General features: G+C 35.4%; 1 protein-coding gene across 1 annotated transcript in view; it reads left to right on the plus strand.

The window, feature by feature from the left end:
* The first annotated feature begins 368 nt into the window (after window positions 1-368).
* Window positions 369-27,844, plus strand: part of PDCD4 (programmed cell death 4) — a 28,870-nt gene continuing 1,394 nt past the window's right edge. Inside the window, exons 1-11 of the mRNA XM_082674191.1 lie at window positions 369-507; window positions 6,029-6,136; window positions 10,712-11,014; window positions 12,602-12,696; window positions 13,776-13,889; window positions 15,987-16,208; window positions 17,760-17,857; window positions 18,794-18,908; window positions 21,459-21,566; window positions 22,948-23,058; window positions 23,739-23,878. Coding sequence (XP_082530317.1) covers window positions 6,094-6,136; window positions 10,712-11,014; window positions 12,602-12,696; window positions 13,776-13,889; window positions 15,987-16,208; window positions 17,760-17,857; window positions 18,794-18,908; window positions 21,459-21,566; window positions 22,948-23,058; window positions 23,739-23,878 — 1,349 coding nt within the window. The 5' untranslated portion in view covers window positions 369-507; window positions 6,029-6,093. The remainder of the gene's footprint in view (window positions 508-6,028; window positions 6,137-10,711; window positions 11,015-12,601; window positions 12,697-13,775; window positions 13,890-15,986; window positions 16,209-17,759; window positions 17,858-18,793; window positions 18,909-21,458; window positions 21,567-22,947; window positions 23,059-23,738; window positions 23,879-27,844) is intronic.

Consider the following 27,844-nt stretch of genomic DNA (forward strand, 5'->3'; position numbering starts at 1 on the left):
AGGGTATCCCCTTGAGGAGTGTCGGGAAATTGAGGCAGGGCCCCTCAGGAAGCCCAAAGCCTTTGCTTCCGCCGAGTTTCTGACCGGCCTGTGAGGAGAATGGGTGAGCGGCTTCAGCCTAGTCCGCAGCCCGATTCTCCCACACTTCCATCCCGCCGCACCTCCCAGCCTCCCCCCACTCCAGCCTCCCTCCCCGCTCTTGCTCCCGCTCCAGCCAGGCCCCGGAGCCCGACGCGCATGCGCCCTCCCGCGCCCTTGCCCAGCTTTCCACGTTTCACTTCCCTCCTATTCCCTCCGCAACTCCCGCTCTACCGCCACGATTGGCCAGAAGAGCTCTTCGCCTCGGCCAATAAACGCAGACCTGTCGCCTCCGTGTTACTGGGTAGAACAAAACAAAAACAGAGCGAAACTGGCCCGAGACGCTTCGAGGCGGCTGCAGGGGCTGAGGTGCTGTGTCGGGGCAGGCGGACCAGGGACGTGGACGAACGGCGGCGGCGGCCTGAGGGGGTCAGTAGCGGCGGCGCGGCTCACGCGCTTGGGACGACTGCGACCTCTCCCGCAGCCCCTGCCTCTTCTCGGAGGCAGCCGCTCGTTGGGAGGGGGAGGGGGCGTGGAGGCCGCGGCCAGGTCAGGTCCGAGCCGGCGGGGAGGGGTCCGCTGCCTCCTTGGAGCTCGGCAGGCCCAGCCGCGCCCGCCCCAACGCCCCGGGCTGAGGAGGCCTGGGCCCAGAGCGTGGCTGCGCGGGCCCACCGCCTCCCGGACCCCCTCCGGGCTTAGAGGGGCGCGCGGGGCGCTCGCCGGCGAGGGGCTCCTCGTCCCCCAGAAGGCCGAGTTTATATTTTCCTTTGAGGGTGGGCGTCTGGAGGCGAGTTTCTGGCCTGACTGAAATCCTGTGAGGAAGGTTTGCGCCTTCCCCGCCCCCTGGCCTCCTTGGGGCCCCCGGCCCGTCTTCCCAGACCCGGCCCTCCGGCCGCCCCGGTCCAGCATCCCCCGGGGGTCGGCCTTGAATGGGTGCTGCGAGAGTCCCGGCCTGCGCGGCGGGGAAGCGGGCCGGGCCGCGGCGGGAGTGGCTTCTGGGAGGCGGACACGTGCCCGCCGCCTGGGCCCTGCACGTACTTCGCAGACCGCCCCCCCCCCCCCACCGGTCGGGTAAAGGGTCGCTGTTTAGTTTAAATGAAATTTCCAGGAGAAAACAAAGGCAGGAAGGGAGCCCCCTTCTGTGAAACGCTTGCTGTATAGGCTGTATTTGTCAATTTGGTGCTGCAGTGTTCAAGGGGAGGGTGTTTGTTTTTCCAAGAGCTTCAAAACTGCAGACGTCAAAATCGCCTGTCTCCCTACACCCTAGTGAGAACTGACCGCACAGCTAGCAACTGTGTGATATCTACAGATGATTAAAATGATTAAAAATGCACCTTCCTCTGGGGGAATATAAAGTCACCGCCTGTGTTTTTGTTGCATTTTCACTGTTAAATTTTAGAATTTTGGCATTCTTACTAATGTAAGGCTTTTTAGGAACCACCATTCACTTTTTTTTAAAAAAGGACCACTGCAGATGTGTTGTAAATTATTGGTATTTATGCCCTTAACTTTCTTTTATTCCAGGTTTATTAAACTCCTTAATATCTCAGCAAGCGTCTTTGAGTTATATTTTGATTGGTTTTTCTGTTGTAGTAATGAGAAAGGAAACATGGTTGCTAGGAGTGCAAAAATAAATGATATTTTTCTTTCCTGCTTATTTTTGCATCATTGTGGTCGAATGCTTTTAGCTGATTTTGTTTTAAATGGCTAGTTAGCTATGATTGTAGCCCTGGAATGAATACAAGTAGTAGTTAATGTATGGCCTAAACTTGACTCCAAAAACATGTTGAAGTGGTTTATGAGGTATATTTCAGGAAATAGATTTTTTGGGGGAGGTGGGGTGGGAAAGCCAGACTCTTTTAGTAAATGTCTTGGCAATTGAATACTTCTGATTGTATGTTTCTGTGAAACACACTGGAGAAATGAAAACAATGTTTAATTTCAGGCTTTAGTCTAACTTACAGTTTTGTTTTCTTACTGAAAATTAATTTTATGGTTTAGTATGAAGGATGTGGAGTTTAGATTTTTTGCTTTACAGTTAAGTTTGGGGCAAAAATTTTAAGGATTGTTAAGTAACTGGAAACCCTCATTACTTTGAAGAGAGTAAAAACAGGGAGCACATCTTTATCTTTCTGTAAACTCTTTTGAAACACCTGTGTTGCTATCAAGTGTGCCTGAGTTCTTGAATGTGTTATCATTGCCAAAAGACCCAGACAGGACTTTTTCTTGTTGTTGTGATAATTATTTAATAAAAACAAACCTGGTAAGTTATTTGTAGTCAATTACCTGATAATTTTCTTTACCTGCTGTTTGTGTAATAGTTTAGGTATTATTTTTAGTGTTTGAAAAGCAGTATTTAAAAACTTGTTGTAACAGTAGGGGTCTGTGTTTTTGTAAGCTTCTCTCTGTTAACCCTAGAAAAGAGTCTTCCTGTGGGATATTAAAGTCTTGCCTTGAACTTGTGCAAACAGTAGTGGATTTAGAAGGTCTGGGTTCTAATCCTGGTTCTTCCAGTGAGCAGCTATCTCTCTTTGGAGAGATTAGTGATCTACCTTCTCTGAATCTGTTTAGTTGTATGCAAAGTGGAGTTCCTACCTCAAGATTGTTCTGAGAGGTACATGAAATAATGTGTGTAAAATTCTTTTTGAATTATAAAGCGCTTTTAAAACATTAGTTATAATCATTTCCTTTATTAGTTAGGTTCTTCAGAAAGTATTCTCTTGAAGATCATATTTGTATCAAGAATGAAAATGATTTTTTAAATGTAACTCCAGTTTAAAAATCTCACACACGTATCATGTGACATTTTCACTTTCCTATAACATGTAATTCATATACTGAAATGAAACAAATAAGGCATTTTCAGTCCTGGAGGATACTAAATGTTTATGTTTACAAACTATTTTTGTATATATATCTTTTTTTATTTTTAACATCTTTATTGGGGTATAATTGCTTTACAATGGTGTGTCAGTTTCTGCTTTATAACAAAGTGAATCAGTTATACATATACGTATGTTCCCATATCTCTTCCCCCTTGCCTCTCCCTCCCTCCCACCGTCCCTATCCCACCCCTCCAGGTGGTCACAAAGCACTGAGCTGATCTCCCTGTGCTATGCAACTGCTTCCCACTAGCTATCTACCTTACGTTTGGTAGTGTATATATGTCCATTATCTCTATGTACTTATTTCTGAGGTTCATTTTTTTTCCCCTAAATCAGAAGTTGGTAGGAGAAAGGAGAAGTTTTCTGGAGAAAAGGACTGTAAAACTTGTAACATGTTAGAATGGTATATATTGAGGAATTTAAAAGTCAGTTTTCCCTTTGAGTTTCAGGAGGCATCATATCGTCTTTCTAAAATGACAACTAACAGTAGGTTATGTTATATAAAAACTAAATGCTTTTTTGTAATTAGTTTATTAGTCATTCTTATTAATTTGTGCACTTTATATCTTAAAAAAAGGTCACACTGTTGGGGAAATGATTATAAGTGGCCGGAAGGACTTACATCTAACCTATGTTACCTAAACAGATAACTTCTTAAACAGATAAATACTTAAGTACTCTAAACCACTATTTAAAAAATATTTCCAGAGAGATTCTGAAATCGCATTTGGTTAAATCTTCTGGTGATAGTTTTTATGAAAATATATTTTGATAGTTTTTTTTTTACAAGTAACAGTTGATTTTTATCACTAATTGTCTAAATAAAAGGTAACTGATTTCATCAACCAGAACCTTCCAGCATTAATAATTTTTAAGCCATTTTGAAACCAAGGTCTAAAATATAGAGATGCTAATGTCATTGTACTTATTCCTTTCTTAAATAGGTAAGATTTAAAAAAAAAAATGGGTTTTTCAGATTATAAAAGTAATTCTCTCATTATAGAAAATGCTGATTTAAAAAATTTCTCCCAAAGGGAGCCCTCTTGCACTGTTGGTGGGAATGTAAATTGATACAGCCATTTTGGAGAACAGTATGGAGGTTCCTTAAAAAACTAAAAATAGAGTTACCATATGACCCAGCAATCCCACTACTGAGCATATACCCTGAGAAAACCATAATTCAACAAGAGTCGTGTACCACAATGTTCATTGCAGGTCTATTTACAATAACCAGGACATGGAAGCAACCTAAGTGTCCATTGACAGATGAATGGCTAAATAAGATGTGGCATATATATATATATATATGTATATATATATGGTGGAATATTACTCAGCCATAAAAAGAAACAAAATTGCGTTATTTGTAGTGAGGTGGATGCACCTAGAATCTGTCAGAGTGAAGTAAGTCAGAAAGAGAAAAACAAATACCGTATGCTGATACATACATATGGAATCTAAAAAAAAAAAAAAGGTTCTGAAGAACCTAGGGGCAGGACAGGAATAAAGACGCAGACGTAGAGAATGGACTTGAGGACACGGGGAGGGGGAAGGGTAAGTTGGGACAAAGTGAGAGAGTGGCATGGACATATATACACTACTAAATGTAAAACAGATAGCTAGTGGGAAGCAGCCGCATAGCACAGGGAGATCAGCTCAGTGCTTTGTGACCACCTAGAGGGGTGGGATAGAGAGGGTGGGAGGGAGATGCAAGAGGGAGGACATATGGGGATATATGTATATGTATAGTTGATTCACTTTGTTATAAAGCAGAAACTGACACACCATTGTAAAGCAATTATACTCCAATAAAGATGTTAAAAAATTTCTCCTGATCTCAGAGTCTTAGAACAGTAATTACAGATGGCTACGTGATGAAATGGCAGATTTATCTGCCTTCAGATATGTTTTAGTGTGAAAACTAAGTCAATCATGTCTTTTTTTTTTTAACCAAAACCATGTTGTTTGCATTTTAGAGTAATAGTTCTTAGAGTTCATTGGTAACAAACTAATCAATATCTATGTATAGCAGATTAATTATGAGGCCTGGTATTCCTAAAAAATTTGGAATGTGTATATATTCCTTTAACTTGAAATAAGCATGTATAGCAAACATATCTTTTTCTTTTTAACATCTTTATTGGAGTATAATTGCTTTACAATGGTGTGTCAGTTTCTGCTTTATAACAAAGTGAATCAGCTATACATATACATATATCCCCATATCTCTTTCCTCTTGCGTCTCCCTCCCACCCTCCCTATCCCACCCCTCTAGGTGGTCACAAAGCACAGAGCTGATCTCCCTGTGCTATGCGGCTGCTTCCCACTAGCTATCTGTTTTACATTTGGTAGTGTATATATGTCCATGCCACTCTCTCACTTTGTCCCAACTTACCCTTCCCCCTCCCCGTGTCCTCAAGTCCATTCTCTATATCTTTGCCTTTATTCCTGTCCAGCCCCAAGTTCGTCAGAACCATTTTTTTTTTTTTAGATTCCATATATATGTGTTAGCATATGGTATTTGTCTTTCTCTTTCTGACTTCTCTGTGTGTGACAGACTCTAGGTCCATCCACCTCAGTACGAATAACTCAGTTTTGTTTCTTTCTATGGCTGAGTAATATTTCACTGTATATATGTGCCACATCTTCTTTATCCATTCATCTGTCGATGGACACTTAGGTTGCTTCCATGTCCTGGCTATTGTAAATAGAGCTGCAATGAACACTGTGGTATATGACTTTTTGAATTATGGTTTTCTCAGGGTATATGCCCAGTAGTGGGATTGCTGGGTCGTATGGTAGCAAACACATCTTTTAATTCCAAGTTAAAGGGGTGCTTTGGCACATTCAGAAATACAGGCTTTTTTTTTTTGTCACAGATAAACTTATCAAGAAGATTGAAACCAAATGTTAATTAGGGGAAGCTCTTTGAAAGTAAAGTGAATGCTTTAAAAAAAATGGAATTATGTGGTGATTTTTTTTTAACAGTCTGAGTAAGTAAATTGAATTTACGTTAATTATATTGGTTTGGAAGATGTTGAAGCTTTTTTTTTTTCTTTTTAAAGAAATAACATCCCAGAGGAAGAGTTCCATTTGGTAATTTAATCAGTGCAAGTGAAATTAAGGAACGATGGATGTAGAAAACGAGCAGATACTGAATGTAAACCCTACAGGTAAATAATATCTTGAAGGAACCTTGACTGTATTGTGAGCAAGTTTCAGGCCATACCAAATTTTATGAAAACTTCTTTACTTTAAAAAGCCATCTTACTCATGCTATAAGAAAACAGGTCATATTTTAAAAATCAAGTTTGTGATTCTTATTTTTATGAAATTCATCACATGTTGTATTTTTCTGCCTGTCCTTTCACATTTCATATGTTTATTCTCCACTATTCATAATAAACTATATGGTGTAGAAGAGGAGAAGAATAGTGAACCTGCTCATTACTGTTCTCACATGAGCTAGTTAGTGGTCTTTATAATATAAACTATTGGTATCATTGATATCTTTCCTAACTAATAATCTGTATATTACAAATTAACTGTGTATTTCCCCTGATTTTCCATAATGCTTCAGTAGTACATTATTATCATAAAAACGGTTTTGTGGAATATGTCCAAAAGCTAAATAACTTCAGATCACTGAAAATGTATATATAGTTTTCAGAATAATCTTTATAGAGAGTTAATTAGGATTTTGAAATAGTCTCAAGAGTGAGAACTTTTCATGTTGGGACACTTTAGATAATTCTTTGCTTGATGGTTAATATTGAAAAAATCTCTGTAAATATGTTTAACGTATTTCATTTTTTAATACTACAGCTTCATTTTTTCAGTGACTTTAATTCACTATTGTGTCCAGTTACATAGTTTTCTTTGATCTGAATGCATACTTTGAAGTTGAAACTTCTTTGCTATTTTGTATTTACGAACCTGATTTAAAGTGTACTAGAAAATTATAGTTGAAAAAATTATAATAATTAATGATTATTTTGGTGCTGCTTTATATACAATAGCTGTATGAGTACTTGTTTCTTAGGATTACAAATTGGTATCATGTCCCTGCTTCATTGAGGTGAGAATGGTAATAATAAAATTTAAGAATATATTTCACAGATAGGTAATTGTTTCTTCTCTGCACTGTCTGGTATAGCCAGTAGTCACATATGGCTGTTGAGCACTTGAAATGTGACTTACCTGAATTGGGATGTATCGTAGGTACAAAATTACATACCAGATTTCAAGAGACTTGGTATGAAAGAAAGAGATGAAATCCTCAGTAATTTTTTCTATTGGTTACATGTTGAATTGATATAATGGATCTATTAGATTAAATAAAATATATTAAAATAAATTTTACTTGTTTCTTTTTAGTTTTTAATATGAATACTGAGAAATTTAAAATTACGTATTTGGCTTGCATTATATTTCTATTAGATGGCACAGCTCTAAGTTTTATACTTTTTGTTTTCTATAACAAGTCCTTGTTTTAATCTTGTTCTTGATGCCTCTGCTCAGTACTTCCTTAAATACTTCAGTACTTCGATGAGCCTAAGGCAGACCTTCTTTGCAATAAATGCTTCCTGTAACAAATAGTCCAAGTCAGACAGACTAGTGTACTAATTCCAACTTCTACTTTTACCATCTCTGTTACTTGGGGAAAGTGGGTTATTTGCTTTGACCTTCAGTTCTTCATGTATAAAGTTGGGATTATAAATACCCTCTTTATAGGTTTATTGTTAGGATTAAGTGAGATACAGTGCATGTGTGTCATGCCCATAGCACATATTATGTATGTCACAAATGAAAATGAGCTAATATTGTTAATTATATAACTCAGTGGACCAGTAATTGAAAATGTGATCATCTGGTACTGTGGTGTAATATAAGTTGGGCTGGTTATTGAGATGTCAGAGAATTCAGAAAGAGGGAATTAGTACATAGTAGAAAAGAAGTCACCAGATTCTGTACTCAGGGTTTTTATCTTTTTAATTTTGGTCTTCTTAAAGTCAGATCAGTGGTGGTTATGGAACCCCAAAACTTAGGTGAGTATGAATAGCAGAATATAAAAGAGCAGTTGATACAAACATGGGTTAAAAATTATAAGATCTAATATATAAAATATACCTAGATGTGTCTACTGTTGTAGATACATAAATGTGTATTTGAAAGGATATTAAAATAGTTGAAGAGAAGAAACTGAAGTGTAGGACATATGATTGCTTGAATACTTTAGTACTCTGAGGGACATTTTAAAGCATTCTAAGAGAGGCCTTTATCTTCTGGATCAGTTGTGGCAGCTTACCTTAATTGTAGAAAAATGAAAGCAATATGTTAGAGGTAGATGTTTAATGTTTTCTTCAGTCATCCACTCTTACATGAAATGCCATCTGATTTGTCTGATCTCTGGTCTTTCCTTCCCTTTCCTCCTCTTCTTTTCTCTCTTTGTATTCATTCCCTTGTTGCCTATTTCTTTAGCTGTCACCACTCTGCTGTACTCTAGCTTTGTATTTTCTATAGTTATAGTTGTCTAAGATTCAAATGTGGGTTTGAATCCTGGCCACAGTCCTTTTTAGATAATATAACTTTTCTATGAAACATCTTCTCTCTGAAAAATGAGGATAAACAGCTTCATTATAGAGCTTTGTGAGGATTATAGACCATGTATGTAAAGTGCTTGGAACCTGATACAGTAGGTAACAGTACTGATGGTAATGATAGAAGAAGTAATACGACTATTATGACTGACTACTGCTACTGCTGTTACTACTAGTCATAGTAGTTTAGTTATGATGATGTCTCAAACTGACCCTCCTAACGCTGGCTTCCTTTCCTAGTCTAAAAATTTTTAAAACACTGTTTTATTCTTTATTCTCTTTGAAAGCCCTTTAGTTTTTCTTTGAAAGTGTCACTTTCTTATTTACCCGGAAGTTATTAACCTTGCCCTTTCCAGTTAGTTTGTGACTGAATACTGCAACATTTTCTTAGCTGGTCGCTCATTTTATAATTTCTCTTTTTTTCTAATATATCCTGTATTCCTCTGACAAACTAATTCCCCCATCATCTACCTATGGTATCAAATTTCAGCTCTGACCATTTGAATGTGGGAGTGGTCAGCAGCTATTCTAGTGATAGGGGCAAGATCATGAAGGACCTAACATTGCAATGTAATGAGTTTACACTTCATTTCGACCCAATAGGAATACCTAGGGTTTTCAGTGGGAGAAATCAGTCTCCATGCAGTTTGGAGAATGGTTTGAAGACTGAAGGCAGCAGACTACTTATAAGACTGCCGAAGTAATTTGGCTCTACTTAACGTTTTGTTTGTTTTTTGATTACCACAGGGTTTGTTACTAACTTTCATACTTTTTGTCAAGAATTGTAAAGATTTTAACACATCTGTGTTTCTTTTTATAGGTTGATTTAAAAAATTTTTAGTTTCTACATATCATTACTTAAAAAAAAAAAAACATGTTAAAGCCCATGCATATAGACTTGACACATCCTAATTATTAGGAATATTTAAAAACATTTGAGGGATTCAGCTCTGAGTTGAGTGAGTCATAATGAACAAAACTTGGGCCCAGGGATAACTAATTCAGTAGCTTTCTGACTTAAAAAGTTTTTGGAGTAATGCCCAGTGTCTCCATGTCATTTGATCTCCATTGACATTGGAGTTGATGGTATAAAGGATACTCTGCTAGGTGCTGAGGGTACAAAAACTACAGTATAGGCATGGTTCCTCTTTTGAGGCTTATGACTTATTTGGAAAAGCAATGACATATAAAAAGAAATAAAGTGATTTCCATGATGTGGTAAATGAGCAGTGTATGAGTGTTATTGTGGCTAGAATTGTTAGGAAAGTTTTCATGGAGGAAGTAAGACTCCAGCTGTATATCCTAAAGGATTTTGGTAACTGAAAAGAGCAGTGAGGATGACATTCTAAATGGAGGACCTTTGGGAACTCCTAATGTTGCTGTCTTTCAGGGGATAATGTACAAATCTTACACAGTCTGGAAGATTTTCAGAGAATGGTAAGTAGTGTGAGTCAGGTTTGGAGAGATGAATTAGAACTTTGAGATGATGGCTTTCTTTGAAAGCAGTGAAGCATCAGCAGTTTGGCACAGTAATCGTATATGATCACGTATTTGCTAAATGCCTTTCATGCTCTTTGGATTAGTACTATTTTCTAAGTGTCCACAATTAATTATGAGGTATTTGGCAAGTTATTTAAACAGTCTTAGCCTTAGTTTCCTTATCTTTATAAATAATGTAGTAAATAGCTCTCAAACTTGTGGATAAATGACAAAGTGCCCAGCCTAGTGCCTGGTAAATAGGCATTCTGTAAATATTAGTTTATCTACCTTCCCTAAAGATCCTTAGGCTTTTCTTACTATCTCCAATTGCTTGACTGTCTTAGCTCATAAAAGTCTCAAAGGTTTTGTACTGTATTTGGTGTTTATATTAACGAAGGTTTTATGATACAAACACATGAAATAACATGCTTTCAGTAAAATTTTTCATTAACATTCAGTGCCTTAGTTCATTTGGCATGGTAATGTGAAAAGTACTACTAGTTTGTTGTCATGTATTGGACTGAGCCATATGAAATTGCCAATATGTGACTGTAACCTACAAAAATAATAATTTCATGTGATTCAACTTGGTATAACTTATGACTATAACTGGTATAGCAGGAGATGGTTAAAATACTTAGAATTCTTTTCCTTCATTTTCTTTTTAAGAGCCTGATAATTTAAGTGACTCTCTCTTTTCTGGTGATGAAGAAAATGCTGGGACTGAGGAAATAAAGAATGAGATAAATGGAAATTGGATTTCGGCATCCTCCATTAATGAAGCTAAAATTAATGCCAAGGTGAAAAGGCGGCTACGGAAAAACTCGTCCCGGGACTCCGGCAGAGGCGATTCCGTCAGTGATAACGGAAGTGAAGGCCTTAGAAGTGGAGTAACTGTACCAACCAGTCCAAAGGGAAGGTTGCTAGATAGGCGATCCAGATCTGGGAAAGGAAGGGGACTACCAAAGAAAGGTTAGTATATACCACGTCCAAAGACACAAATGGAAAAAATATTATCTGATTATTATACTACAGTTTCCTTGTTCTAAGAATGAGAGAAATTTAAACAGTGATAATGTTAAGGTTTTACGGCTTGTATATGTTTTTACATAGTAATAATCTGAGGACCATACCACTTTTTCTTTTAAGTTGAACCTTTTTTTCTTGTTTGAGTAGATTAGTTTTCTTGAGCAGTACTTTATCTCATATTTCCAGCAAAATACACACCAGTGTTCTTCACAGTTAAGAATTGTGCATGTATTCTCTAAATCTGCTTGAAAGAAGTAGGGTCAGAAATTCATCATGTCTATTATCTAATGAATCTAATTAGTTATGTCCATTGTTAAGAATACATGATAAATATAATTTGACTGGTAATATCTGGGTCAGAATTTTAATAATTTTGTATATCTGGTTCTGAGTTCTTTTCAGGTCTGTTTGTTTTAGGTACTGGAGTGGAATGGTCTTGTTTCACTGCTGTATCTCCAGTGCCTGGAGTAGTGACTAGCAATCTGGGTACTTAAATATTTGTTGAATGAGGGGTCTGTCAGCCTCTGTCTGTCGTAGAATTTTGATGCAATTTGGAGATTTCACCAACTTCTAAATGGTGGGAGCTTCAAATTATGGCCTAGGATACTTGTAAAATGTTTTTGTGCCCTGTCAGAAATTGTTATTTTTGTTGAATGGCTCTGCAACCATTGGCTGGGTCAAAATGAAACCTAGTTATCAGATTCTGTTTTGCTCTGGTGGCAAGAATTATACTCTATGTGTAAAATAAAAACCTCCCCCCCCAAAACTGGTGATACTGTACAAGTTCTTTAAAAATAATGCAATATAGTGAGCTTATAAAAACATTTCAATACGTTTATTTAGTAAAGCAACCTTGAAAGTTGGAATTGTTAAACTTCTGCTGGTGAATTTGTATGTAGAGAAGTAGAAATGATGATTAGTTCTGTTAATGCTTCAATAGCAATTAGTTATTTGTAACATATTTCTAGTTGTGAAGTATTTGTTTCTTTTTATATCTAAAGAGTATTTGACTTTAAAACATTTGATGGTGGTCAGTGTACTTCGTTTTTGAATAATTTCTCCCTTGTGGCGTTTTCCATGCCACATCTTTCTGGCTCAGCATATTTCTTTTTTGTTGTTGCTGTTCCCAAGATATGTCAGATAGAATTTAGAGCTCCACTGCAGTATCACTTGCCTTGAGGTCACCACTACAGCTATTTTTCTGATTTTTTTTGTTTGTTTGTTTTTGCTTTTATTTTAAAGCATCTGCCTTTTTAGTTTTAACTTTGTAGGCTATTTCAACTTGTTTTTCTTGAAATAGGTTATAAACTATGTAATATCTAATCATTACTGAAAAATCAGTGATCTGAATAAAAAGAGGCTTAACATATAATTCTCAACTGGCAAAATCACTAGCATAGAAATTAAAATACAGTTTTTTAACTGCTATTGAATTAACACCTGAACATCTAGAATTATTTCAGATTTCAATTAAAATTTATGAACTATGGACATTATGCACTCTCCTTTCTCAGTTCTAAACTTTTTCAGGTGGTGCTGGAGGCAAAGGTGTCTGGGGTACACCTGGACAGGTATATGATGTGGAGGAGGTGGATGTGAAAGATCCTAACTATGATGATGACCAGGTAGAAGTGTTTTACTTTCTGTAATATATACTTAAAATACTTATAAACTTTTTGACCTCATGTTTGTAGTATACTCATACATTTGTCAAATCATGTATTCTATATGTATAGTCTATACCATTCAAATCATATATATATATAATTTTATAATGTGTGATTATAATTTGTGTGATTATCTGATATGTATATGAGTGTGTATATATGTGTGTACACATATTACACACATTAGTATGTATATCTAAATCATATATATTCAGTCCTTTCAGACTGTCAGGTTAATTTTGGATTAGAAAACCAAGTTAACTGATAGTAATGTATGAATAATTTGCACTTGGTTTCTGAATTTAATAATTAGACATGGAAATATTTCTAAGGGAACATGAAAAATATATTTTAAAACCAGTAGGATTCAAGTACTATAAAATCTTTGCTAAATGTTCTAATTTTAATATATAGTCTTGAAAGACTTGAAAGTATGTTGTTAGACTGAAGCCAGTCACGAGTTGCATATAAACATTTCAGGGCTTTTTTTTGCAGAGAAGGGGGATAGAAGATTATTGGACATCTTATTCTTTTTGAAATTTCAGTTGAATAATGCTTTTTCCTTAAGAGATATTTTGGTCACTACAACATTGATTTTTGTTATAAGGGCTTTTTTATTATCATAATACTAATCATGAAGGCTTTGGCTCCTGCTGTTTGTTTTTTTTTTTAAGTGAAGTTTTAATGGAACTACTAGGTGTGATAGGAAGCTTAAAGCTTTTTGGTCACTGAAGTATTGGTTTTGTGGGAGAGAGAAAAAAAATTAACAGAAGATACGGGGGATCAGAAGCAAGTCATATATTTGCTGTAGTTAATGGTTTTAATCTGTATGTTGGTTTATTGTATTCAGATTTTATAAAAGAACAGTGACATAGATTCTGTTTTTATATTATACAAGTGATCAAAGTATGTAGCATCTCTTTTTCTTGCCCTGAATGGGTATTACTAACCAGTTGGAGTATAAAATTGTGATCAATTTCAGTTCATCTGAATATTTTGTTCTTTAATTTATAACTTTCTGCCCCTTCCCTTTCCAGGAAAACTGTGTTTATGAAACTGTAGTTTTGCCTTTGGATGAAATGGCATTTGAGAAGACTTTAACACCAATCATACAGGAATATTTTGAGCACGGAGATACTAATGAAGTTGCGGTAGGTTTAAAGTTGAAAGTATAATTTATTTAATATAGGAGAGCAGACACTGTTAAAAGCAAAACATCGTATTCAGAATGATCTTGGATCACTGAAAAAGTTTAAGCATTTTCTTATGCATAAATGAATTTCTAACTAAGAAATGGACTAAAATTTTATTTAGACCACTTCTTACCTATTTGGGATCAGATGAGGGCTCTGTGCCATTTTCTTCTCTGAAAAATGGCACAACACAATAATTTTTATAATTATAGCATTTTTATAATTGATAGTTTATAAAATATAATTAATTTCAAGGCATTTATGGACCTTCTAAAATGTCCTTAGGGATCTCATTAAAAATGCCTCAGTTCCATTTTTTTGACATTCATTTCAATGCTTAGGACTAGAATAAAATTTATCTTTGTACTCTGTCCAGAAAAGAACACAGATACAAAAGTTTGGAAAAGAATGCATACAGAAATCAAGAGAACAAATGTGTGGTGGTTTTTTGCTTTAAATTTATATGTTTAATTAATTAATTTAATTTATTTAATTTTGGACTGCTTTGGGTCTTGGTTGCTGTGTGCGGGCTTTCTCTAGTTGTGGTGAGCGGGGTCTACTCTTTGTTGTGGTGTGCGAGCTTCTCATTGTGGTGGCTTCTCGTTGTGGAGCACAGGCTCAAGGCACGTGGGCTTCAGTAGTTGTGGCACACGGGCTTCAGTAGTTGTAGTTCACGGGCTCTAGAGCACAGGCTCAGTAGTTGTGGCACATGGGTTTAGTTGCTCCGTGGCATGTGGGATCTTCCCGGACCGGGGCTCGAACCCATGTCCCCTGCATTGGCAGGTGGATTCTTAACCACTGCACCACCAGGGAAGCCCCACAAATGTGTTTTTGAAGCATAATTTGTATGGGAACATTTACTGTGTTACAAATTGTTTGTAAAGTAAATCTAAAAGGGTAAAATTTAATTATTGGTCTAGTTCAGTAGTTTAGTATTACTGACTTAAAGTAATAAAATTGCATCTCCATAGAAGATTTTTATAATTTAGATTCTTTTAATTCAGACTGGTTTTCTTTTTTTTTTTTTGTGGTACGTGGGCCTCTCACTGTTGTGGCCTCTCCCGTTGTGGAGCACAAGCTCCAGACGCGCAGGCTCAGTGGCCATGGCTCACGGGCCCAGCCGCTCCATGGCATGTGGGATCTTCCCGGACCGGGGTACGAACCCGTCAGCAGGCGGACTCTCAACCACTGTGCCACCAGGGCAGCCCCTAGACTGGGTTTTCTTGGTTTGTCTGATAATATGAGGTTTGATAGCTTTGAGGTTTTGTAGGAATAAAACCAAGTATTTGTTCAGCTTACCTAACCGGTGTCCTTGTTAGTAGTCATTACTCTAAGTAACTGAGTTACAAGTTAGTCTCTGTGGTCATACTGCCTATATTCCACTTCCAACCTGGGCACTCCTCTGGGTGCCCTCAGCAAATACTTAATTTTTCTGTGCTTTGGGTGTGGTGAGTATGATGATAATACCTCCCTCAAAGAGTATAAACTAAGGTGGCTGTTATAATTCCTGATACACTGTAAATGGTCAGTAAGTATTAGCTGCTGCTATTATATTTTTTAAGAGAAAATTTTACTTTATCCCAGCATTTAAAACAATAATCCCACTTAAAAACAGTGGTTTAAGATCTCATTTTAAACTTTATATGGAAGTATAAATATTTGGGTGAAGAGAGTATAAACAGCTTATGATAATGTAAAATGAATTTCCCTACAAATGCTCATAAAACACTATTTCTAGAAGTAATAGAGTATAAGGCAGAGGGTTAGTTAACTCCTAACACCAAACTTAGCAATACTATGTAGTTTAATAAACTATTTTAGGTGTAGTTCACATTCTTGATTTTAGTGATGTTCAGACAGTTGAAGCTTAAAGTGGATCAGTATTTATATGTAGAAAAAGATGTATTTATCTTATCCCCAAATTTTGAGTGTTTCTCTGATTTTTTCCAGTGAAGGAGAGAGAAGGATATATGGGTAATATCTTGATTTTTTTCAAAAATAAAATTAAATTAAATTGAACTATAGGCAGTGACATACTTTTTTTTTTTTGAATAGGAAATGCTAAGAGATTTAAATCTTGGCGAAATGAAAAGTGGAGTACCAGTGTTGGCAGTGTCATTGGCATTGGAGGGAAAAGCTAGTCATAGAGAAATGACATCTAAGCTTCTTTCTGACCTTTGTGGGACAGTAATGAGCACAAATGATGTAGAAAAATCATTTGATAAATTGTTGAAAGATCTACCTGAATTAGCATTGGATACTCCTAGAGCACCACAGGTTTGTATGATTCTTCCTCTTGTTCATTCTCTCCGTCTATTCACTTGCAAGTATAGAACTAATACATACTCCTAGGAAATTTTATTAGATGAAAGAAGAAAAACTGGCCCATATTCCCTGTCACACAAAGATAGCCCTCTAATGTTTTAGTGTATTTTTCCCTAGCTGTTTTCACCCCCGCAACATAGTTTTCATCACACTGTAATTTTATATCTTACTTTTCCCCCCCATGCTCTGTATAGTTTCTAGGTCATGTTTTTTTGCTGTCTGTATATTCTCTATTACATGTAGTTAAGCTGTTTCATGAGCTAGGATTTTTAAAAAACGTAGATTGTTATAATTGAGGATTGAGTTTGCTTCACTAATGTTTATTATAAAAATAATGATAAATAAGATTGTTCCCTTTTGTAGCTTTGTGGGGAAATAATTAGAAAATTCATGACTTATGTATGCTTTTGTTGTTTAGATTCTGTTCAAAGCCTTTTACTTTTATTAGATTTCATACATGCTGACACTATAATATGACTTTCTGGTTTGAAATTGAAAATGTGTGAAATCGTTGCTATTTACCTGAGCAGAGTTTTAAAGCAAGGTTGGAGCACTTAAACATTAATTTAGGAATAGACTATAGGTAGGTTAACATAAATGCTGTTTCTGTTTTACTTTCCTGTGACAGACAGTAAGTAGTCTGTGTCAGTATTGAGCTGTGATTCAAACATGAATTTTTTTTCTTTTTATACAATACCCATACTTTAAAAAAAAACTATACATAAGTTAATAGTCATTATAGAAATTTTGAAAAATAAAAGGCAAAAGGAAGAAAGGACAGCAAAAATAACCACTGTTAACATTTTGGTGTTTAAATCTTCTGTTCTACTTTTTGTGGGTATATATCAGTGTATGGTTTTTACATATCCTTACGTTTTTTGTTTTAATAAAAAGTGGAATCATACTGTATATGTTACTTGGTAAACTTGATTTTTCTTACACCATAAAATGTGGTAAACATATTTGGCCACACGGTGTACCATCTTACATATATACCATTCAACCACACAATTACTGTTAGACACTAAGTTGTTTCCAGTTTTTTTAAGAAATAATGCTATGAACATACTTTCAGATAAATATTTGTGCACAGCTTTTCCCCCTCAGATAAATTCCTTTAATCAAACAGTTTTGAGAGACCAAAGTCCAATTTTTTTCTTTCCAGAAGAGATGTTTCTCTTGACTATTAAGTCATTGACTTACTAGCAAGTATTTTTGATTATATGCTATGTTTCAAGCAGTGTGCAACGTGTTGGGGATTCAGTAGTGAGCAAAACAGATATTTTATGCCCCCATGGCTTTTAACTTGAAGGTTAAGATGTGGGAGTGTATGCCAGGCATAAACAGTAGGTACTAAATAGGTGTTTTTTGAATACTCCAACATGTCTTAGGTATTGACTGTGTAGTTCAACCAGTCTTTATCATTTATGTTTTTAGAAATTGTGTCCTATAAAGCTTTATTTTAGATTTTTTTATATAGCTCTTTTTTTTTTCTTATTATAGCTGGTGGGCCAGTTTATTGCTAGAGCTGTTGGAGATGGAATTTTATGTAATACCTATATTGATAGTTACAAAGGAACTGTAGATTGTGTACAGGCTAGGTAAGTAAATTAATTTTTCTACTTAGACTTTTAAAATAGGGGAAAGTTCTACAGGATTCTGTTGAAATGACACTTGAATTAATCAGACTTTGTGGACGCCTATTTGTCATTTTTGTGTACTCTTTACCATTAAAACAAAATTGAGAGATTCTTGACATGATATAACAGAAAGAAGACAGTACTATAATGCAGAAGTTCTGGGTTTTAGCTAAACTGTTAGCTACCTTTATGTCAAGCCACTTTTCTCTCAGCCTCAGTTTCCTTATTTATAAAATGAAAGGATGGGACTTGGAATGTTTTTTAAGGTCCCTTTAGGTTTTAATATTCTGTAATTATTTAATATTCTAATAAGATGGACAGTATTAACAAAGGAGCCCTGTTTTCAATTCTGTATTTATTTGCTATAGAAATCTTAGGAAGTAATGTTTTTCACTTTTTTCTTTGGTATAATTTTAAGCTAAATGTGATATTTGGGAGTTATGCTCAGTGATTTTTCATAACTTCCTGGAAACTTAGACTTGTACTTAGCCATGTCTTAGGTTTTCACAGGTATAGATATTAATTTTCTAGGACTACTTCAGGTCAGAGTGGCATGGTTGCCCTGGTGGAAAGGCATGGATCTCTGTAAAAGTTAGTTTTAGGTGAAACATTCCTTCTCAGGCTAGATCAGTAATTTTGAAATAACGTTATTAGACTTTTGTTGACCAAGAAATGGAAATGAGTGAGAGAATATTAATATGAGAAGCAACTTTTTTGTTCCCAACTTTTTATCTTGAAAAATAGTTTTTTAAGAGACTTCTGAACTTTACGTTGCTTTTATGTTATATGAAAGCTTTTAGTGTATATGGGTTTTTTTCCCCCAACTTCATCCATAATTTGGTCAATCTCAAGCATGTCCATATGTCAAAATTAACTTTTTTTTTTTTTTTTTTGTAGAGCTGCTCTGGACAAGGCTACCGTGCTTCTGAGTATGTCTAAAGGTGGAAAGCGCAAGGACAGTGTTTGGGGCTCTGGAGGTGGGCAGCAGTCTCTTAACCACCTTGTTAAAGAGGTAACTACTGGGCATTGTCTTTAGCTTAATTTATATGTATTCTTCAGGGAAACAAACTCTACCCTCTAGCTGGTATTGTTGTGGACAAAAATTAATTTCAGTCTTATAGCTGCAAGTGGAAAATGGAATAATCCTTATATATTTGGATTTATGCCCTTTTGCTATAAATTATACAATAATTATATAGTCATTATTAAATTTTTATGGTTTCTCTGACTTAAACTAAGACTGTGTTAAGTTAAAGGGGCTTTCATGAAGTTAAAGGGGTTTTCATGAAGAAGGCTGTGTAGGAACCTCAGAGGAATACCTAAAGTCTTTTTCTTGGAATGTAAAATTTTTCAGACTGTTGAGTTTCTGTTTTGTAGTTATTCAGTAAATGTCCATATTTATAAGAGCAGTTTGAAACTGGGTGGTCTCAGATTGTAAGTTATGCATTATGAACACTAGAGTAGATCAGAGTGGTAGATTTTTGTAGGGAAGTTCACTACCTGTATGCATTCTTTAAAAGAAAAAGTAATTGGTTTTTGCATTAATACCAGATTTATTCTCTCTGGATTTTTTTTTCTGGCAGCAAAGTGATATTCAATAATAAGAAACCAGAAAAAGTAGTTAATCCTATTTGAAGATTTTTAAGAAAATTAGAAGATTTATATAGTACATGTGCTTCTGATTTTTGAGTATAATCTTTCATGTGACTATAGTTTTGATATTTAATAAATATTTTAATGATATGTATACCAAGTTTGAGTGTTAAGGAGCTCTAAATATTGTTAGAGCTTTGACCAGTTTTGTTTTTATATATGTTAAGGTAGATGAGTTGGTGTTTGTAATGTCATGATTGCAATATCTGTTTTAAAAAATTTTTAAAGTTATTACAAAAATTGAGGTATAAAAACAGTGGAAGTACCGGAGCAGTTCAGCAAGAAAATAAAATAAAGGCATCTAAGTTGGAAAAGAAGAAGTAAAACTATCTCTGTTCCCAGATGACATGATCTGTATACAGAAAATCCAAGTGAATTCTCAAAAAAACAAAAACACCAAACTATTATAAATGAATTCAGCACAGTTGCAGGATACAAGATCAGTGTACAGAATTTAATTCTAGGTCTTTTGTACACTAGCAATGCAATGAATGGTCTGAAATGAAATTAAGAAAACAGTTGCATTTGTAATAGCATAAAAAAGATTAAAATACAAAGGAATAAATTTAACAAAGGAAGTGCAAATCTTGTGCACCAAAAACTGCAAAACACTGTTGAAAGAAATTAAATAAGGCCTAAATAAGTAGAAAGATATCCCATGTTTATGGACTGAAAGATTTAATATTGTTAGGATGATAATGCTTCTCAAAATTAATATTTTGAGAAACTGCCGAACTGTTTTATGGTATGTGAATTATCACAACAACAAAAAATGGTCACGATGAAATTGAAGTAAAACTACCAATATATGAGGTTGACATTATTTGGATATTCATTTATTTTACATGGAAGGATGAGTCGGACAGAGAGGACTTTCAGAAATATATACATGTATTTATAATTTATCGTTCTCAACAATGCATGGGACCCAATGGGAAACACTTAAATACTTTAATAACAAAGTTAAAAAACTAAGTGATGTAATTTAAATAATAAATATATTAGCTTATAATTATAAAGTGAAAATACTTTATTCAAGTAACATGCTTCAAATATTTATTTTCCTAAAGCATAATAGCAATTATTCATCAAGATATATTCTGTTGATCAAATTTTACTATACTTTTAATGGAAATACATTGTAGAAGTTGAAAGTAGAACATACTTAAATGAGATTTCAGTCAGCCAATATTCATTGAGTGTCTACTAGGTGCAAAGATTATTTTAACAGGCGATGTATAGGGGAGGACATTCCTCGTTGAAGTTCTTGTGTTGAAAAACTTCTTTTCTCTGGAGCCATAGATGTTCTTGTGCAACTTTCAACAGGAGAGTCAAGACTTGCCTCCTTAGCTGTAACTGGAAGCTGAATTACTGACGAACGTTTTAAATAATGGTCCTCAAATCTTCAGTTGTAGAGAAAAGAGAAAACTGCTTTGGAAATCTTTGCCCTGTCTAGTAAAGCCCTATTATCTCTCATTTTTTGGCTCCCACTTAATGTCATGCCGATGGAAATGGGTTTGCACCACTTTAAAAATTCATTTTGAGACTTTCAGTTAGTGCCCTCTAGTGGTATTTAAGGTCCCTTGTTTTACAGGGAGCATTGAAGCATTATGGTCACAACTCAGGCCAAACACATCTTAAGTCTACTCATCGATCGCAGTGGATTATTGAAACACACCGAAACACTGCATTACCTTCATGACTATGAACCATTTAAAATTTGGGAATTTGCTTTTTAATTATTAAAAAATTCTGTTATGATAGTGTCATGTCAAGACTATTCTTAGACAACTGTCTGTGACCTGTTTATCATGTACTATATTGAGATGAGGGTAAATAAATCCTTAGGCAAAACAGAATTTTTTAAAAATCAAGAATTCTAACACATCTCAATCTTTAAATCTAATAGATTGTTATGCTGCTGAAAGAGTATTTACTCTCTGGAGACATATCTGAAGCTGAACATTGCCTTAAGGAACTGGAAGTACCTCATTTTCACCATGAGCTTGTATATGAAGTAAGATTACTTTGACATTCCAAAAAGAATTATTAAGTGTTCCTTTTTGCACCACAGTGACATAATGCTTCTTTAATAACATACATTTTTGTTTTCTTTTAAAAATTTTAATATTAAGGGGGAGAGGGTTTTACAATTTTTTCTTTTTTTATCAAGGTATAATTTAGAGTAAAATATACTCTTTAGCTGTGCAGTTCAATGAAGTTTTGACAAATGTATCAAGTCACATAATCACTATCTCAGAATATAGAATATTTCCATCACTTCCAAAAGTTTGGGGCTAACCTGCTCCCCTACCACTATCATCTCCTGGTAACCACTAATCTAATGTTTGTCCCTATAGTTGTGCCTTTCCCAGACTATCAGTCATATAAATGGAATCATACTGTGTGTCTGACCTTCTTCAGGTAGCATAATGCTTTTAAGATATGTCCATGTCATTTTATGTAACAGTAAATTCACTTTTTAGTGCTGGGTGATATTCCATTGAATAGACCTACCATATTGTTTCCAGTTTGAGTGATTATTAAAAAAAAGCAGTCATAAATATTCACTCACAGGTTTTGTGTGGACATATCTTTTCATTTTTCTCGGGTAAATACCTAGGTGTTGAATTTCTGGATCATACAGTAAGAGTATTTTTAACTTTATAAAAACATTCATATTCATGATATGTACTTTCCAGATTTTTCTTTTATTTTATAATATCTTTATTAAAATAATGTTTTCATTCCAGAATATGCCCCCTTAACATATTGTATTAGATGTTTGGCAATATGTTAACACAATGCATTGGCTTTAATTTCTATATAGCATCTGTCATTTATCTCAGATAATGATAATGCCAGGAGGTTTGAGTTAAATGAAAAGTACTTAGATAATGTTTAGCAGTTCTAGATTTAAATCTTAGCCTTGCACTTCTCATCTGTGTGCTTTTGAGTGATTCATTTTAACTTTTAAAAGTATTAGTTTCCTCATCTTTTATTATTTATTTATTTATTTCCCCCCGACACACACACTGTATTTTATTTTTACAAGAGATAAATAAACTGACACCAAGCATTGTAAATGGATGATCGCAACAAAAGCAACAATGATTGCAACTACTGAATACGAAACACACTCATATTATGTCATATGACGTTCAGTCCAGTAATCCTCCACTGCAACAGCTCCTTTACTTTGCAGTGATAATTAATTTGTATATTTTTTGCCTCTGAGTCCTTGCTGGATTTTTTTTTATTCAAACAAAGTCACAAAAATTATAATCATCCTCATCTATACATATATATATACATATTAGAGATGAGATCTGATAGATTTTAGGAGTAGTTTCTTATATGAAAATGAGCAATAATTCAATCATTTATTCCATTTTTAGGCCATTGTAATGGTTTTAGAGTCAACTGGAGAAAGTACATTTAAAATGATTTTGGACTTATTAAAATCTCTTTGGAAATCTTCTACCATTACTCTAGACCAAATGAAAAGAGTAAGTATAACATTATTTTGAACAATTTTTAGGCTTACATCTTAAATATATATGATTGAATACAGATTACGAATTGTCAGTGAATTTTCTTTTAGGCTTGTGTAGTAATATTATGCGTGTATATATATATATATATATATATATATTAATGGTACTGTTTATGTTTGAACCTCTTATAGCCATTTCCTGGAAAGTAATAAATACTCCAGTATTTTTGAACCTGTATTTTGAAAAATGTGATGTGTATGTGTTCTTCAAGAGTTCTAAGATACGATAATTTATTTTTTATATCTAGAGAGAAACATGAATTTCTAACAAATTTATAAAGTACTTAATTTATTCCTATTTAAAATTGTATGCATTGTTATTAAATATTGGTGAGGTTCTTACTTGCCTTTTATTTTTTAAAAATGTAGTAAATGTATTATAGAGAAGTAGATGGGGAAGAAATGTGTCCAACGTCTAATGTCTGCCTGAAGCTCTTTTGAGAGAACAGTTTTAAAGAAAATATTCTGTAAAGAAATAGACTTACTCTTTGTACTTTTCGAGGTTAGGATCTGACTGCAGTCTAATTATATGAACATTTGGCCTTAAATATAGATTGATAATAGTGATGGATTGTATGGCATTATGTATTTTATATGGGCTAACAACTCTGTATGTAATTCCATTGTTTTTAGGGTTATGAGAGAATTTACAGTGAAATTCCAGACATTAATCTGGATGTCCCACATTCATACTCTGTGCTTGAGCGATTTGTAGAAGAATGTTTTCAGGCTGGAATAATTTCCAGACAACTCAGAGATCTTTGTCCCTCAAGGTACTTTGTTTATTACTTTCTCAACGTGTAATACTGGCTGAGGTGCTTGGGAGGGCTAAGCTAATTTTCTGTTATTCCAGTCTGTGTCTGAAAGATAATAGTATCTTCCCTGAAGTCACTCATCAGTGAAAATCATCTGAATTTATGGAGAAACAAGGGTGAAGCTTATTTTGTTCTCTTGTAAATCTGTATAGGACTACCTCATGAAGCCACGGTTCATTGGAAGGAAAATAATTTTGTGGAGTAGTTCTGTGTACCAGGCTCTGTTCTAAGTGGTTTAAATATTATTTCAGAGTAGATATCACCAGTGAGATGAAAAAATTGAGGCTTACGGCAGTGTAATGTACCTTTTCTAAGGTCACGGTAGAAGCCAAGGATGGATCCAGACTTTTTCTGGCTTTTAAGATCTAGGTTCGTTCCTGTATTTCATGTGGGTTCCTTTTGCTCCCTCATAGAATGGAGAATTGGGACTGATTGGATTTTACCGCTCTAGAAAGTGTGTGTGTGATTCTTTTGGAGGTATTATATATGTGCTGCTAGGTTCAAACTCCTTAGGAGTTGATGAATTTTTTTTGTTATTGTTAAAGCTTATAATGAAGTTTGTATTGTAATAGATATAAAAGTTTAGCAACAGCTAACCCTCTGGTCTGGGTCTGTTTTATATTTTAAATTTTTGTAATTTTTATATGAAGAAGTTTCAGTCTTTATGTATTTTTATGTAAGTGCACTGTGAGAATTAAATCTCAAAAAATACTTCCCTATAGTGTCCTTTGCTCTACAAAGTTTAGAAGCCATTAAGAGAGAAGAAAAAGATAATGGTGGAATATACATTTTAATGGCTTTGATAAAAATGTTTGAAAATGTAGATCTCTACTTTGGTGATGGCATCATTGATGTACTGATGTGCCAAGTGGTATACATCAGTAACAACTGCCAGCTTTGGCAAGGCTTTCTGCTACTTGCTGCTTCATTTCCAGCCTTGATCTCCTAATATTACAGTGTGAAGCCTTTACGTTCAGGAAAATATAGCTGGTTTACATTTAGACTTAGTATGAAAATGGGTTAACTTTGGCACTGGCTCTTTTAAAAAGTTTTTCAGCCTCTATTCAAAGGTCTAACTAGTTACTTCTATTGTGGCTTTACTTTCAAGGATCATTTGAAGAGTTGTCTAAACCTTCTATGTATTCCATAGAACTTTCACTTTTTATCTCTATCCTTTTGCTTATTTGGACGGAGTGCACATTTATGTGTGACCTTGAATGCCTGTGTGTATTGGTCTAGGGTCAGAGAATAATAAGGGCTAATCCTGCTCAAGTTCTGTTTAGCACTTACTGCTTTAGGCTGCTGTTCAACTGTTCCTCTTGGGCTGCTGTCACTACATGTAGCTAGTGTGTGGTTACATTATAGAGGAAGGTCTCTTGAGTTTGAAATAGCAGAAATCTCAAAATGGGGCATATGGGACTTCCATATGGGACGTCCAGTGGTAAAGAATCCGCCTTACAATGCAGGGGACATGGGTTCATTCACTGGTCGGGGAACTAAGATCCCACATGCTGCGGGGCAACTAAGCCCGCACACCACAACTACTGAACTCGTGTGCCTCAACAAGAGCCCGTGTGCCGCAAGCTACAGAGCCCACGTGCTGTGGAGCCTGCACGCCGTGACTACAGAGCCCATGCACCCTGGAGCCCACGCACCACAGCTACAGAGCTGATGCGTCCTGGAGCCCACGAGTCACAACTAGCGAGAGTAAACCTGCATGCCACGATTAGAGAGAAGCCTGCGTGCTGCAATGAGACAAGTCCATATGCCGCAATGAAGACCCAACACAGCCAAAAAAAAAAGAACATAAATAAATAAGTAAATATTTTTTAAAAAGGGGCATATACTGGAATTAACTGGACTCTGTTTTTCCACATTCAGGTTATGGCTTTTCTATATCTGAGAAAAAAATTAAACATTTTTAAACATAGATCTTTTGATAGCTTCTGTAGCTCTAGTTTGCATAATTCCCAATCATGTTGGTGTTTCCTATTTGGTTCAGTGTTTAGCTTTCAAATAATATTAATGACATACTAGAAATAAATACAGGCATACCTCATTTCATTGTGCTTTGCAGATGCTGTGTTTTTTACAAATTGAAGGTTTGTGGCAACCCAGCGTTGACAAGTCTATTGGTGCCATTTTCCCAACCAGCATTTGCTCACTTTGTGTCTGTGTTGCATTTTGGTAGTTCTCAGTATTTCTAACCCTCCACCAGCAAAAAGATTAATGACCTGTTAAAGGCTCGGATAATAATTAGCATTTTTCAGCAATAAAGTAGTTTTAAATTTTGATATGTACATTGGGTTTTTAGACATAATGCTTATTGCACACTTAATAGGCCACAGTATTGTGTAAACATAGTTTTATATTCAGGAAACCAAAAAATTCATGTGATTGTAATGTGATAGCACTTTATTGTGGTGATCTGGAACTGAACCCACAATAATTTTGAGGCATGTTTGTATTAAATTTCCAAACAGCATAATAATGTTTGCCTTATTTATATTTTAATTTTTTTTTTTACATGACTTCATTTGGACAGTGAACTTATTTCAATCATCAAGCTTTTATTTAACTAAAAACTGCTCAGATTAAGCAGTTCATTTGATATGTTCTAGGATATGTATCAGGGGAAGTCTTTTCAAAAGACTTAGAGGAATGCTGACTTTTAAAAATATAAATGACAATACACCCCTTCAAAAATTAATGAATAACCAAAAAAGATGAAGTTTTAAATTCTTTTAGTTGACTGTAGTCAGAATTTGTTTTCTTTTTTTTAACATCTTTATTGGAGTATAATTGCTTTACAATGGTGTGTTTCTGCTTTATAACAAAGTGAATCAGTGATACATATTATTATATCCCCGTATCTCTTCCCTCTTGCATCTCCCTCCCCCCCCACCCATCCCACCCCTCTAGGTGGTCACAAAGCACTGAGCTGTTCTCCCTGTGCTATTTGGCTGCTTCCCACTAGCTGTTAGTTTTACATTTGGTAGTGTATATATGTCCATGCCACTCTCACACTTTGTCCCAGCTTACCCTTACCCTTCTCCGTGTCCTCAAGTCCATTCTCTAGTAGGTCTGTGTCTTTATTCCCATCTTGCCCCTAGGTTCTTCATGACCTTTTTTTTAGCTTCCATATATATGTGTCAGCATATGGTATTTGTTTATCTCTTACTGACTTACTTGACTCTGTATGACAGACTCTAGGTCCATCCACCTCACTACAGATAACTCAATTTCGTTGCTTTTTATGGCTGAGTAATACTCCATTGTATATATGTGCCACATCTTTATCCATTCATCTGTTGATGGACCCTTGGGTTGCTTCCATGTCCTGGCTATTGTGAATAGAGCTGCAGTGAACACTGTGGTACATGACTCTTTCTGAATTATGGTCTTCTCAGGGTATATGCCCAGTAGTGGGATTGCTGGGTCATATGGTAGTTCTATTTTTAGTTTTTTAAGGAACCTCCATACTGCTCTCCATAGTGGCTGTATCAATTTACATTCCCACCAGTAGTGCAAGAGGGTTCCCTTTTCTCCACACCCTCTCCAGCATTTATTGTTTCTAGATTTTTTTGATGGCCATTCTGACTGGTGTGAGATGGTATCTCATTGTAGTTTTGATTTGCATTTCTCTAACGATTAATGATGTTGAGCATTCTTTCATGTGTTTGTTGGCAATCTGTATATCTTCTTTGGAGAAATGTCTATTTAGGTCTTCTGCCCATTTTTGGATTGGGTTGTTTGTTTTTTTGATATTGAGCTGCATGAGCTGCTTGTAAATTTTGGAGATTAATCCTTTGTCAGTTGCTTCATTTGCAAATATTTTCTCCCATTCTGAGGGTTGTCTTTTGGTCTTGTTTATGGTTTCCTTTGCTATGCAAAATCTTTAAGTTTAATTAGGTCCCATTTGTT

Source organism: Grampus griseus (genome assembly GCF_964374135.1).
Source record: "Grampus griseus genome assembly, chromosome: 16".
Classification (NCBI taxonomy): domain Eukaryota; kingdom Metazoa; phylum Chordata; class Mammalia; order Artiodactyla; family Delphinidae; genus Grampus; species Grampus griseus.